The sequence below is a fragment of the Rhynchophorus ferrugineus genome, unplaced genomic scaffold (genome assembly GCF_030347505.1).
Source record: "Rhynchophorus ferrugineus isolate W39M unplaced genomic scaffold, kcgeb_rfMv2 rfM6, whole genome shotgun sequence".
In the NCBI taxonomy this organism is placed as follows: Eukaryota; Metazoa; Arthropoda; class Insecta; order Coleoptera; family Curculionidae; genus Rhynchophorus; species Rhynchophorus ferrugineus.
Window position 1 is genome coordinate 3546448 of NW_027472585.1, and position 15346 is coordinate 3561793.

Here is a 15346-nt window from a genome sequence, read left to right on the forward strand (position 1 = left end):
GTTTGTATTTTGGGATGCGTATGCACTAATTTTCATTGACTACCTTGAAAATTGAAGGACTATCAACAGCGACTATTACATACCGTTTGAAAGACGAGACCGCCGAAAAATGGTCGCATTTGAAGAAAAAGAAAATGCTGCTTCACCGAGACAATGCACCGTGTCACAAGTCAGTAAAAACGATGGCAAAAATCTATGAATTGGGCTTCGAATTGCTTCCTCATAGACCGTATTCTCCAGATCTGGCTCCCAGTGACTATTTCCTGTTCTCAGATTTCAAAAGAATGCTTGCTGGGAAGAAATGTTCGTCGAATGGGGGGGGGGGGTGATTGCCCCGGGACTGAGGCCTGAGCAAAGGACAAATTATACTACTAAAATGGTATCGAAATGTTGGAGGGTCTCTATAATCAGTGTATCACCTGTAGTAGGCTGTGTGTAGGCCTGGGACTTTTCAATTGACCTGTTATATATAAAGGCAATAATATATTTCATGTGTGAAAACCTAAAATCGTATTTATATTTTAGCTAGAATCTTGAGAATGTTGAACCATTACGATATATTACTAAATTAAGGTGAATTATATAACGTATATTTTTTGGAATAATTAATCATTCTCGATTATATAAATCGCATAATTTGCTACTAATTAAAATTCTCTGAGAACCGATTTGTGGGTTATTCATATCTCGGTACCTGCGAATTAATCAATGTCCGTATCGTCAATGGATATGTGTTAAGGTTTTAATAGTATTGTGTGGTAATCGAAACCATTTTTTTCTGGGTTACCAGTAGGATGCTGGTTTCTCAATAACTCAATAATCGGCCGTCAGACATAGTTCGCATAATTAAAACAACCGAATATCGTTGTTCGGATTTTCAGCGCACGTGATTATGATTTCAGACGCTGCAACACAGTAAAACATCCGCCGGCTTGTTTGTTACCTACCGATCGTTTGAGAAATATTTCGTATATTTAACCGGCGACTTTGTAAAACAACAAAGCATCAATGGTCAATCTGGTTTGTGGGTGCGGACAGACAGACATCAATATTTATTAGTTGTTTAGGGTAAAAATGATGTGGCTCGGTGAATGGAGGTAAATCGAAATGAAACAGTGGTGTTTACATAATGTGACCGTTATGTATTGGCAATATAAAAAATGAGAAAAATACAAAGATAAAAAGGATGGCAGCGGAGTTACCTGAAGACGAGGCTTGGGCAGTCGATGGTGGCACGTCTTAACCAAACGAGGGTTGAGCACTGAATGACCGAAATACCCTTCAATAATATCCCAGATAAACGTCTCGGGGTTGCCGCCAGCTATTCGTTGTCGGGTTCCAGTTGGCACCCCGCCCGTGTTCAACATCTGGGATTATATTTCTGGGTATTTTGTAGACCGCTATTCCACGATGTAAAATTCGACATGCTCAAGGTCGCTACAATACTCCCCTGCCAGAATTTTACATAAAATTATTTCAAACAAAATGTGCTGTGTAAAATGGGCTTGACAGATATGATAGTTCGAAACGGTTGTGGTTGGTACGGTTGCGATCTGGTACGGCTGTTGATATCTTCCGGTCCTACAGATACCGTTGCATCATCGTCGCTTTGGCACTTGAATGTGGTCCATCGACGACGTTGAAAACAAGCTATTCTTCAGACAGGGCTCCCGTAATCGACGCTGTGGGAGGATCGACTGTTCGACGACGTGGTAGCTTATTTTCTTCGACGACGAGACGTTAGCAATTCTGGTACTTCGGCGAAGACATAACGAGTCTACGGTGACTGCAATCGGTACCTAGCTTCTGGAGCTGCTCTGTGACTAATCCGTAGTCACATACGTTAGGTTAATTCAGAAAAAACAAATAACGACGGTATCCGACCGAAGCTGCCCAAAGCCTTTTAAATCAAAATATCTGCCATTATGACGGAGACGGCGAGCGAAGGAAGACATTATGATTTAAACATAGCGCCGAAAGAAATGTTTAGCCGAGACGCTGATGATTAAGCAGTGATATAAAAATATTCCAAAAGATTGTAAAATAAAAATTTTGACAAAAAAAAATTTTTAAAAATTAATTGGAAATAATGAAATTAATCGGAATAAAATGAAAATGAATCTTGAAGGTAAAATTGAAAAGGAATCGAATTAAAAATATTTAAAATTTTGAAACAAAAAAAATATAACGGTCACGTAAAATACACCATTTTCTACGTACCCTCCATTCACGAGTCCAAACCCAATTTTCCGAAAGATCACGTCGGGGTCACCACTTTAGGGTAAAAATGATGTGGCTCGGTGAATGGAGGTAAATCGAAATGAAACAGTGGTGTTTACATAATGTGACCGTTATGTATTGGCAATATAAAAAATGAGAAAAATACAAAGATAAAAAGGATGGCAGCGGAGTTACCTGAAGACGAGGCTTGGGCAGTCGATGGTGGCACGTCTTAACCAAACGAGGGTTGAGCACTGAATGACCGAAATACCCTTCAATAATATCCCAGATAAACGTCTCGGGGTTGCCGCCAGCTATTCGTTGTCGGGTTCCAGTTGGCACCCCGCCCGTGTTCAACATCTGGGATTATATTTCTGGGTATTTTGTAGACCGCTATTCCACGATGTAAAATTCGACATGCTCAAGGTCGCTACAGTTGTAAAATGATTATGTAATATCGATAATAATAATCAGCCCAAGAAGCTTCCTTCAATGTTTTTATATTAACCCTATAAATTGGATTTAAAGTTTTTTTTTAATTTGTACAGTTGCAAGAATAATTCAAGAAATATACAGACATACAGACAAAGCGTGGAGGAAATTTGAGCCAAACCAGCCAATAAATAATATCAAAGAGACAAAACAGCACTACATATAGAGCATAAAGAAATGGAAAAAATACAGATATGAGTAGGAGTTTTTATCAAAACTGAAATGGAAATATTCAAAGCAATTTACAGACCAAACTGAACATTAGGTGGCGAGACTTGAGCACTATCAGATTGAGGGAAAACTAAGATAAAAGCAGCAGAAATGAAATACCTCAGAAGAGTCTTTAACAAGATGGACAAGATGAAAAGTAATGAAGTGGGAAACATAAAAGGAATATATTTTTATTAACCTCCTAGAACGTCAACAATCTGCCCGTGGGCAATAAGTTTTATTATATGATTTCATTTATATAATATAATATAGAAGTTCCATTTTTAGTTCCAAGTTATGTGCTGTATAATTTATAATCTAAATCTTATTCTCTATACTATTCTAACTTATTTTAAATCTATCCTAACATATTCTAAAAACTAAACTTATTCTAAAGATTATTAAATCTCACTCTATGTGTTTATTAATTAATTCGTATGGTAGTTTGCGTTTGAACCTACTCACTTACTGTCATCGCGCACATTTAACTGTTTGGCGAGTGCATTGGGATCCACTAATAGTCTTTCAGAGCACTTTGCACTGACAGTTCGAATCACAATCGTTATGGGTTCTAAGGATATATCGTGCTGAATCAGTTTGTTGGACACATAATATGGAGCATCGACGATGACTCGCAACACTTTATTCTGGAACCTCTGGAGGATATCTATGTTAGATTTGCTAGTAGTACCCCACAGTTCAATACCATAGGTCCAAATGGGCCTAACTAATGATAATTTAGATTAATTTATATGTTTTTCCCGTGTCAAACGTCGATCAAAATTTATTACCAGATATTTAACGTTGTCTGCTTGCGGAAATTCATGATTATTCATTTTACTTACTTACAATAAATTCAACACACCTACACAACTAAATAATATATATATATATATATATATTATTTAGTTGTATATATATATATATATATATATACCATTAATTCAGTATAATCGCTAAAGAAAAAAATACCTGATTAAATAAATCAAGTCGCCATAACGACAGAAACCTTTTCAATACATTCTGACGTACATAGCCATAACTTCAAATATATTAATACTTAATACATAATTTTATTCTACATTTTTTTTTCAGAATTTCTTTTCATTTAGCCATCTTAATTCTGTTGCTATTCTAATATTTAATTACCAACGTTATAAATTAACTATTATACGTTATAAAAAAAACTTCGAATAAAATAAATTAGTTAAAGTGCTGTTGCGATTCCTATATTTTCGAAAACAAAAACTATAAGCTCCAAATCGAATAAGATACTTTTAAACTTTGTTTTACCCGAATATTATGACTCATTTGGAATCAATTAACCCGTGAATTTTTTTATTAATTATTCAAAGCATGTTTCGGATATAAAACATATCTAAAACATGAAACTACAGTATTAACTCTGCAATGTCCAGTGTATGACTATACCGTTGCCCAGTGCTGCTCTCGTGTATTTTTGATCAACATTGTACTTCAAGAAGAGATTATTAATGTTCGTTGAATAGTGCTACGTCATGTTGTTGGTAAGTTTGCTGCATAAAATTTGATAATTAATAGAAATACGCTTAATTTCATCTCTGAACTATCTCTGTGAATAATAAAGCTCAAAGGCGGCTAAATTTATTTGATTTATGAATATTATCAGTAACATTTTCGATGTAAAGTCTATTATATAAACAATGATGATATTAAATTATAATTAATATATACAAATGGAAAGATCATACAAAATAACAGGGACTTTGTGTAAATAAATGTGAATATTGTATAAATAAATACCAATATCGTATAAATAAAATTGTTTTAAATTAAATGAAACATGTTTGTGATTATATCTAAGACAGGAAACTACAGTATTAACTCTAACAATGTCCTGCGTATGAGTATACGGTTATCCACTTCTGCTCTCGTGTATTTTTGATCAACATTGTGCTTCAAGAAGAGATTATTAATGTTCGTTGAATAGTGCTACGTCATGTTGTTGGTAAGCTTGCTGAATAAAATTTTATAATTAATAGAAATACGCTTAATTGCATCTCTAAACTATCTCTGTGACTAATAAAGCTCAAAGGCGGCTAAATTTATTTGATTTACGAATGTTTTCAGTAACATTTTCGATGTAAAGTCTGTTATATAAACAATGATGATATTAAATTATAATTAATATATACAAATGGAAAGATCATACAAAATAACAGGGACTTTGTGTAAATAAATGTGAATATTGTATAAATAAATACCAATATCGTATAAATAAAATTGTTTTAAATTAAATGAAACATATTTGTGATTATATCTAAGACAGGAAACTACAGCATTAACTCTAACAATGTCCTGCGTATGAGTATATGGTTTCCAGTTCTGCTGTCGTGTATTTTTGATCAACATTGTGCTTCAAGAACAGATTATTAATGTTTGTTGAATAGTGCTACGTCATGTTGTTGGTAAGCTTGCTGAATAAAATTTAATAATTAATAGAAATACGCTTAATTTCATCTCTGAACTATCTCTGTGAATAATAAAGCTCAAAAGCGGCTAAATTCATTTGTTTTATGAATGTTATCAGTGATGTTCCCGTGTAAAGTATAATATATGAGCCAGGATGGTATTGAATTATAATTATTATATAAATAGAAATAATATAAATAATAGCAGAGACCAAAATATCCTTCATAATACTGAAAAAAGTGTTGTTTACGTTCTAGGAACACCACAACTAACAGTAACAGAACTTTGTCATGGATATACTTTAATTTCATTTCATCTAATTTCCAAAAAAAGAAGTTAATCTTACGGGCTGTATTTTTATAATCTAACATACATTAAGACCGTTGCGTTAAGAACAGAATGATATTCTTATTACGAATTTTCAGAGCTGATAACAAAATATCTGCCCGGGGGCAATAAATATTATAATATGATTTCCGTTATACAATATAACTCTTATAAAATGTAGAAGATCGCTTCAGTAAGTGATCTGCTGTACAAACTTATAATCTAAATCTTATTCTAGATACTATTCTATACTAATATTGTCTGCTAATAATAATTAAACATATCTGAGAATATTTAAGTTTAACAACAATATGTTTTACGAAAATTTAAAAACTTTATGTGATTACTAAAAACAATTTTATTACTTATCGTTATTCAATATTATCTAAAAGAAATACGCAGAAACAGAAAATGCCAGATATTTGATGTAAATGTTATTTTAATCTGAATCCACGCAGAATTTTACTCATCTTGTTTCCGTTAAAATATTTCTTGTATATATTTCCATTAATTAACATATTTTCAATCTTCAGGTATTAATTTTGACTGTTAGGATTTAAAATTATCTGGGCAAACATATCTGAACGATATTATACGCATTACTATTGAATATACATTATTATTTATTAGTGTTGGGAACAATCGACTGAAATCGACTATCGACTGTTTAGTAATTGACTACTTTTTTCTATCGACTATTTCAGTCGCTATTTTTGGTTCGACTGATTTTATTACTATTTACTATCGACAGTTTCAGTCGTTTACGTTTAGTTACTATTTTCGGTTCTACTAGTTCTTTCGACTGATTTTTAACGTTCTGGCTTTCCGTCCTAGCCGCGGTTTTGAAAGTAATGCGCCGAAATTATGCTTATATGGATTTATATGTAATATATGTGGTTTTATGTTTTTTCTGTAGTTTGCTTGTGAATAACTACATATTGTAAATTAATATAGCAGCATTTTGGAAGGCTAATTTTCAAGGGCAAAAAAATTAAATTGTAAATGATAAGTAGTAAGATACTTTTGACCGGCATAATAGGTAATACTTTGGACTGGTATAATAGGTAAAACTTTTTTGATAAACTTTCACGATTTTTGTCCAAGCCTCTTGTTTGGCGAAACTTTTTCCCTAAAATGTTGAAAACTAAAATTAGGTTCCAAAGGTTTCAGAAATTGTATCGATCCAAAAAATTTGAAGAATTTTTTACAGTAGCAGTTATTAAATTTCTTTTAAAAATATTAACTGTAAAGAGGTGAATAAAGTATATTAAATATTTGTAATAAATACATTTTCTGATAGGAAAACTCTACTTTAATATTCAATAATTTATTTTGTTGGCTATTAAGAAGAGCATCACAGTTTCTGTTTGTTAACGAATGGACTATCTTAACAGAATGTGTTCTACTTTTAAAGCCCATTGAAATAATGATCACCGAGTTATCTGGTGAAAGAGATCCCAACGATGTCTTTAATTATGCCGTCAATAAGAGGACTGCAACATTCCATCAAATCCAGGATTTTAACAAGTGAATGGGGAAAAAATGACAAAATTGTCTATTAGATGTCATCAATAAAAGACCAGCAATTTTAGAAATGAATACGATATGCTGAGACGATACAAAAAGTTATCACAAAAGAGGTATCTTCCATTTTAACTTCAAAAAATACAAATATAGTTCCACAACTCGAAATTCAAGACAAAACTACTGACCAAGAATGTATTGATATCTGGAAACATTTTGATAAAAAAAATGGCTAGAATGAAAGAAGTAATTACTCCAAGTACTGCAGCAACTTTACGGATTTAGCAGTATTTGGAAATTGCATTTATTGGGCGTTTAGAAAACCCATTGGATTTTTGGCACACCCATAAAATGAAACTACCTGAATTATATCAGTTCACGTAAAATATTCCTCTATACCCGCAACATCTGTCCCCTGGGAACGAGTTTTTTTAAAATCTGGGCAAATAATTAACGATCGAAGAGATCGCCTTACCGGAGAAAAGTTGTACATGATAATATTCACAGTAATTTAAAAATATTCCCGTTCAAAAATAAATAAAACTTTTATTTGAAAAGGGTTTGGTAGTTATTGTACGATCATTTTTAGGTTCATCATGGATTAGATTTTTCAATGATTAGGTATACCTTTACATTTTATTTAGTAGTTATGGTTATTAAAAATCGTTAGTTTTTAGGTTTTATTTAAATTGTATTGTACTATTTATATTTATTATGTTATTTCAAAACAGCAATTAATATATTAAAACACGATAAAACTTTTGTGGTGTTAATAATCCATTCCTTTTTACACATCCACAGAACATTCAGTACAAAAGTAATCCTACTTCCTTTAAAATTATATTATTTATTACATGATAATAGAAATTAGTATTTTTTTTCTTTTTCTTTTTTAAAGTTATCACGGGAATGAATATATATACATCTCTGTCTCGCTTATACTACCATTGAAGAATATAAAGACATTTAAAATGAACTGCTCCAAGCATTTATCTCCGTCCTTTCCTATCTCACATTTTATATAGACAAGAATTCGTACATCTTCGTCTGACATCACGAATGGAAAAAAAAACAGTCCATCCATACATTTGATAGTAATTACTATTTTCAGTCGCTATTTTTTGACTATCGACCGTTTCGACTGTTTTGCGACTATCGACTGTTTCGACTGTTTTCAGTCGACAGTTCCCAACGCTACTATTTATTAATTATTAAAAGATTTTGATGCTACAATATCCATATTATATTGTATGGACCTATTTTATATAATTAAAAAATAAGTAAAATTTTATGAACTCAAAATTTATAACGTCAACATCGCAATGTTGTCACATCAACTTTTAGTTTATTTTTTGTTTGAAACACAATTTGTTTGTGACTCTGACTATTTATTGGCTTTGGCATTTTACTCTGATTGTAATCACAAATATTAAACTGTGATTTGGAATGTATTAAAACAAGCAAAGCGCCAAAACAACGTTTGCCGGTTTCTAACCTCTAATTATTATCACTAATGTTTTGACGAATTTCGTAGACATTTGACAACCAGCCGAGCTTTATAGACTGCTTCGGTTTTCGGACAACATTATATATTTTTTTACTAAAATAAAATGAGAAGGAAATAAAAACTAATGAAAAACACCATGATGGCCTGAGTTCACTGTTATTTTATCAACTATCTTCATTAATCAACTACTTTTTATTATTTAACTTTATTTAATGAAATCTTTAAAATATCAATATAATGGTTTCCTGCCTGATCTATTTATTTTTTTTGTAATTGATATCGTTTCTTATCAAGAGTTATCTTAAAAAAGTTAGTGACTCGTATGATCAATGTCGGAATAATAAAACAGCAACGTCATGCCCTTGGTAGGTCTGGTCCATATAAAGATTGATGGATAATGCACTCTACTGAGAATGTATTAAACAAACATGAATCTTAAATTGTTAATATATTCATTCATTCATATATTCATGTATCTTAATGGAGAACTTCTTCATTTCCAATTTATTCAGATATTAGACTTGTCTTATTAAATAAAAGTTAAAAGTAATTTAGTACAATTAATCAATCTATAACTGATGTTTAGGGTCAATGGACAATCAATAATACTAGAATACTTTTTTTGATTTCCCTACAAAAGTGAAAACGTGTTTACCGAGTGTTTTTATAATTACTTTCTGGTTTTTGTATCATATTTCTCTTGTCATAAGTATGCAGTGTTATGATTTCGTGCATATGTTGTTTTCTACTGATATTAACTCAAAACTCCACAATATAAAAACATACATTTGCGACCAACATTGTTTTTCCAATTTCTTCAAAAGAAAGACGGCTGAAAGTCATCGTTTGCTGGTAGAGGCTTATGGTGAGCTTGCTCCTACCCTAAAATAAATATGTCCATCAAGAGGATCATACTGTAACAGATCAATTGAAAAATCCCCGGCCTTCCATAGTAAAACAAATTTTTTTGCAAAATTAGTTTTTTTTATTCAACATAATTCCCTTCAAGGGTGATACACTGATTATAGCGACCCACCTACTTTTTGATACCATTTTTGTAGTACGATTTGTCCTTTGCTTCAAAACAAGCCCCAGTTTCGTCGATCACCTCTTCATTCGACGAAAATTTCTTCTCAGCGAGCATTCTTTTGAGATCTGAGAACAGGAAATAGTCACTGTGGGCCAGATCTGAAGAATACGGTGGATGAGGAAGCAATTCAAAGCCCAATTCATGGATTTTTGCCATCGTTTTCGCTGACGGTTTGTTTGATGTTTTTGTGACACAGTGCATTGTCTTGGTGAAGCAGCACTTTCTTTTTCTTCAAATGCGGCCGTTTTTCTGGCGATTTCAACCTTCAAACTGCCCAATAACACTGTGTAATAGTCGCTGTTGATGATCCTTCATTTTTCAAGATAGTCAATGAAAATTATTCTATGCGCATCCCAAAATACAGACGCCATCACCTTGTCTTGTGTCTTTAAAAGAAGAAAGGATACCCAACGATAAATCTTCTGAAAGTGATATTATGTTCGGTTAATCTTTGTTCATATCGAACCTTTAAAATTAAGCGGTAGATTATTTGTCTAGACGTAGCTTTGTTTCAATAACTATGACCATCCGGTCAGGTAGAAAATTAAGTTCCAAGCTACGAGACATCATTTTTTATTTTATTTGTTAATAGTTCATATATATTATTATTGTCTGTTCATCATATAAATATTATAAATATAATATATATATATATATATATATATATATATATATATATATATGTGTGTGTGTGTGTGTGTGTGTGTATGTATGTATATATGTAGGTATATATATATATATGATTTCATACATAAAAATCCTATTTTTACTTATGAGGTACAACTATGGAGTTACACTAAAATATTTGAAGAATAGTCTATATTATAAATCTAAACGATTTTAGTTTGTAACTCTTTAACAAATGATTTCATGAAGCTTATTTAATACATTTGAGAATATCGTTTGGTTTGAAGCTATTTTCCAATTTGTTTCTCTATAAATCTATTATTGGAATAAAGTTTATTCTTGTGAAGTATTGGCCAACAATATGATATATCTTTTTTGAGGAATCTATCTACGAATCGACTTATTTTTAGGGATCATCGTAAAAAGTGAAGCGCTACTCAGACAGGTCACGATTCTTAATTAGGAACAAGTAGTAATCAGAAGGGGCAAGGTCTCGAGAATACGGCAGATCGAATAGCGCGTCCCATTTTAATGTTTCCAACAGTGTTTTCACTGTTTTTGCAATACGTGGTTGAACGTTGTCATGCTGAAGAATAACATTGTTGTGTCTTTACTCGTATTCCCGTTGTTTTTCGCGGACTTTTCCTATTGATGTATGACCATGATTTTTTTCGCTTGAAATTATCGTAATGGATCTACTTTTTATCCCCAGTAACAATACGATGCAAAAAAACCCTTCTTATTTTGTCGTTAAAGTAGCATTTCACACATAACCAAAGGCGTTTCAATGTATATTAGCTTCAATTCATACGGCACAAAAGATACAAGCGTTTGAATCATTCTCATGTTCTTCAAGAGATTGGAAATGGTTACTTCCAACAATTCTGCATAGTCTTCTTGGGTTTTACCCGGATTATCATCTAGTAATGTCTTCAAGTCCTCGCCTGAAAATTATCTTGGCTGTCCCGAACGCTCTTGGCATTGGGTGTCAATATCACCACTTTTAAAAAGTCAAAACCAATATTTAGATGTTGAAATTTATAAGAGCATGGCTGCCATGAGGTTCACTCAGCATTCGATGACCTTCAGTCGCAATTAATAATTAAATTTAATACACAGTAACACCATCTGTTGTATATCCTTTAAAATTAATTTATAGGCCTAATAAATTAAAAAGTACACCAAATAAAAGAGTACTCGTACCAAAGTTGCCGTAAAAATATAATTGAAAGCATATAATATCTATCGACCGATCCATTAAACATCAACATTAACTGTATTTATCTTGCGCCTGCATTTTATCTATTTCGTAGAACTTAACAGTCATCGTGCTACAGTCTCTTTTTATTAAACGAGTTTTCGAGTGGTCATCGCGTAAGAATCTTCACGATGCACCATAAAAAATGACTCCGTCATCTCGAGACATGCTCACGGTTCCAATACGTAACAATGACCCATAATAAAAACGAATTTTATTCACGATGAATCCGAAAGATAAACAAACTCGATGTTGTAAAGAAAACCACGATTGTAATATTTAATAGTTTACACGGAGTTAATCAGAATGTAATTTTGATTTTGTACTTTTTGGCGTGAGCGCTATTAGACCGTTCAATATGGAAAATACATTTCTTACTCAGAGAAGGTTTTAATGATTGATCATTGCTTTATATTGTTGTTTTTTATGTATTTTTTTATTTTCATAGCATTCAATAATCTGTCTAATGGACACTTTATAATTGCACGTAGAAAATGCTTTGGTAAGTGATCTGTACAAAATCATAAACTTTATATACATACATTTAATTACTATCCCATAGTCTTCGAAAGACTATCATATGTGTCTATTAATCAGATCGGATGGTAGTAAACGTTTTATTCTACAGGCTGTACTGACACATGCACATTTAATTCTTTAGCAAGGATGGCTATGTTGGATTTGCTAGTAATACATCACAGTTACGTTCTTCACCCATACCTTACGTCCAAATAGGCCTAAGAATTGACTTATATAGCAACATTATCCAAAGATAATTTGGATTTACCCCATGAGACAATACATCTGGTTCAGATTAAATCCAAGTGGTTTACTCTTTATTAGTACATGTTTCTTCCAATTTAAGCGTCAAGCCAGACGCATTCCTAGATATTTAATAGTATCTGCTTGCGGAAATTCATGATTATCAAGATCTACCAGAGGACAAGTCCTTCTACGCCAAGTGATCTTTTATTTTATACAGTATGTGAACAGGTTCACTAGTAACTATCTTCCCTTCCCTTCTTTGCTTAAAATAATATTTATATCTGAAGTATCCTCGAAAGTTTGAGACTTTTCTAAAGAGTTTTTTGATTACACGTTAACTTATAACTCTTAACTGTAACTATGTCGTATACTAGTTTAATAAAAGGTTGTTCAATAAGAAATTGCATAAAAACAACTGAATAACGATTATTAAAAATGTAAAAGGACTCTTCATTTTCAGTTTGGGTGGAGAGTAACAAAAAATGATTTTAAAAACCTCAACAACATAATCGATAAAGATAAAGCAGAAGTTTTCTCTAAACACTTAAAAATAGTATTTTATCCGTACCCATCGGTTGTAAAGAAAACCACGATTGTAATATTTGATAGTTTACACGGAGTTAATCAGAATGTAATTTTGGTTTTGTACTTTTTGGCGTGACTGTTCAATATAGAAAATAAATTTCTTACTCAGGGAAGGTTTTAATGATTGATCATTGCTTTATATTGTTGTTTTGTATGTATTTTTTTATTTTCATAGCATTCAATAATCTGTCTAATGGACAATAAATATTTGGTGTGATTTACACTTTATAAGGGCATGTAGAAAATGCTTTGGTAAGTGATCTGTACGAAATCATAAACTTTATATACATAAATTTAATTACTATCCCATAGTATTCGAAAAACTATCATATGTGTCTATTAATCAGATCGGATGGTAGTAAACATTTTATTCTACAGGCTGTACTGACACATGCACATTTAATTCTTTAGCAAGGATGGCTATGTTGGATTTGCTAGTAATACATCACAGTTACATTCTTCAGCCATACCTTACGTCCAAATATGCCTAAGAATTGACTTATATAGCAACATTATCCAAAGATAATTTGGATTTACCCCATGAGACAATACATCTGGTTCAGATTAAACCCAAGTGGTTTACTTTTTATTAGTACATGTTTCTTCCAATTTAAGCGTCAAGCCAGACGCATTCCTAGATATTTAATATTATCTGCTTGCGGAAATTCATGATTATGAAGATCTACCGGATGACAAGTCCTTCTACGCCAAGTGATCTTTTATTTTATACAGTATGTGAACAGGTTCACTAATAACTATCAATCCCCTTCTTTTCTTAAAATAATATTTATATCCTCGAAAGATTGAGACTTTTCTAAAGAGTTTTTTTATTACAAGTTAACTTATAACTCTTAACTGTAACTATGTCGTATACTAGTTTAATAAAAGGTTGTTCAATAAGAAATTGCATAAAAACAACTGAATTACGATTACTAAAAATGTAAAAGGACTCTTCATTTTCAGTTTGGGTGGAAAGTAACAAAAAAAATTTAAAAAGCCTCAACACCATAATCCACCTATTAAAATTGACAACACATGGGCTAGGAATGATAAAGATAAAGCGGAAGTTTTCTCTAAACGTTTAAAAACCGTATTTAATCCGTAACCATCTGAAATACCCTCAACAGAAGAAAATAACTTAATTGATTTTCTTAACACTCAGTTTCAAATGGATCTGCCCCATAAGAAATTTACTGTTGCTATTACTCCGCTGCATTTCTCGATATTTCTTCGACAAGGTGTACTAGTCATTAGAATGAGTTAAGATAATAAGACTCTAAAATAAGTTAGAATAATATCTAGAATAAGATTTAGATTATAAGTTGTACAGCAGATCACTTACTGAAGTGATCTACATGTTAGGATGGTTATATTATATGCCGGAAATCAAACAATAATACTTATTACCCACGGGCAGATTTTTGACGTTCTAAAAGATTAATAAAAAAAAGTTTGGGTGGCCGCGTGTAGGTACGACATTCGATAACAATAGAGCAATAGTACTCCATAAAACTCAAAACAAAAACAGTTAATTAAACCACAAAACTTATTAAACACCCCGGTATAGTTCAAAACTATTGTTTGTAAATTTTAAATAAACACCGAAATCGACAAGTCGACTTTAACTAGCTGTACATATAGATAACCAAACTAAAAGGACAACACAACATAAATAAGCACTAATTTAATTACCAAGTAATGAAAGACAGACAACAAGACGCGAACCAATTTACTTTTAGCAACGGATCATCTTTCAAGAACGCAACGAAATTGAAATCGTTTTGTTTATCATGTCAAACGAGAGCCTTGGCCACTTTTTCTCGTTCGAATAGTTGCGGTTAATTTATTCGTTCGAACAAAAGTTTACATCGGTAATGAATTATTAGGAAATAGATATTTAGCATTCCATCTAACGTTTAACCATTTAAATATTCATCGACGTTTGGATATACGGATGTGAACGTTTCAGAGTATATGTCTAATCGAATTTTAACTATTATTTATAGTGCTTAGACATCTATTAAGCTAGCCGAACAATAATACATCTTTGAAGTCAGATGTAATATATAGACGACAGTAAAAGGACCCCAGCGTGATTGTTCATTGGCCAGAACTGCTCATGCGAATTTCTCTAAACTAGCTTGACAGTCACGCGTTGTTGTTTACAAGTGTTGTGGTTAGGAAATAATTTTTAGATTAATTTTATTTTTACAAATGTTTTTTAAGGTAATATAATTTATCATTTAATAGAAGAAATTAACAACAGTTCAGCGTCGTTGGGCCCAGGAGG

At 32.0% G+C, this 15346-nt stretch overlaps 1 protein-coding gene across 5 annotated transcripts in view; it reads left to right on the forward strand.

The window, feature by feature from the left end:
- Nucleotides 1–15346, forward strand: part of LOC143198801 (uncharacterized) — a 116114-nt gene that overhangs the window by 30104 nt on the left and 70664 nt on the right. For 2 of the 5 annotated variants that reach the window (XM_076408295.1, XM_076408299.1), the window contains exon 1: nucleotides 5206–5369. The exons of 2 other annotated variants lie outside the window; for them this stretch is intronic. In XM_076408295.1, the coding sequence (XP_076264410.1) occupies nucleotides 5361–5369 (9 nt within the window). In that variant the 5' untranslated portion in view covers nucleotides 5206–5360. Of the gene's footprint in view, nucleotides 1–4777; nucleotides 4910–5205; nucleotides 5370–15346 lie in introns of those variants that run through there. One more of the 5 variants, XM_076408296.1, reaches the window with a different exon arrangement.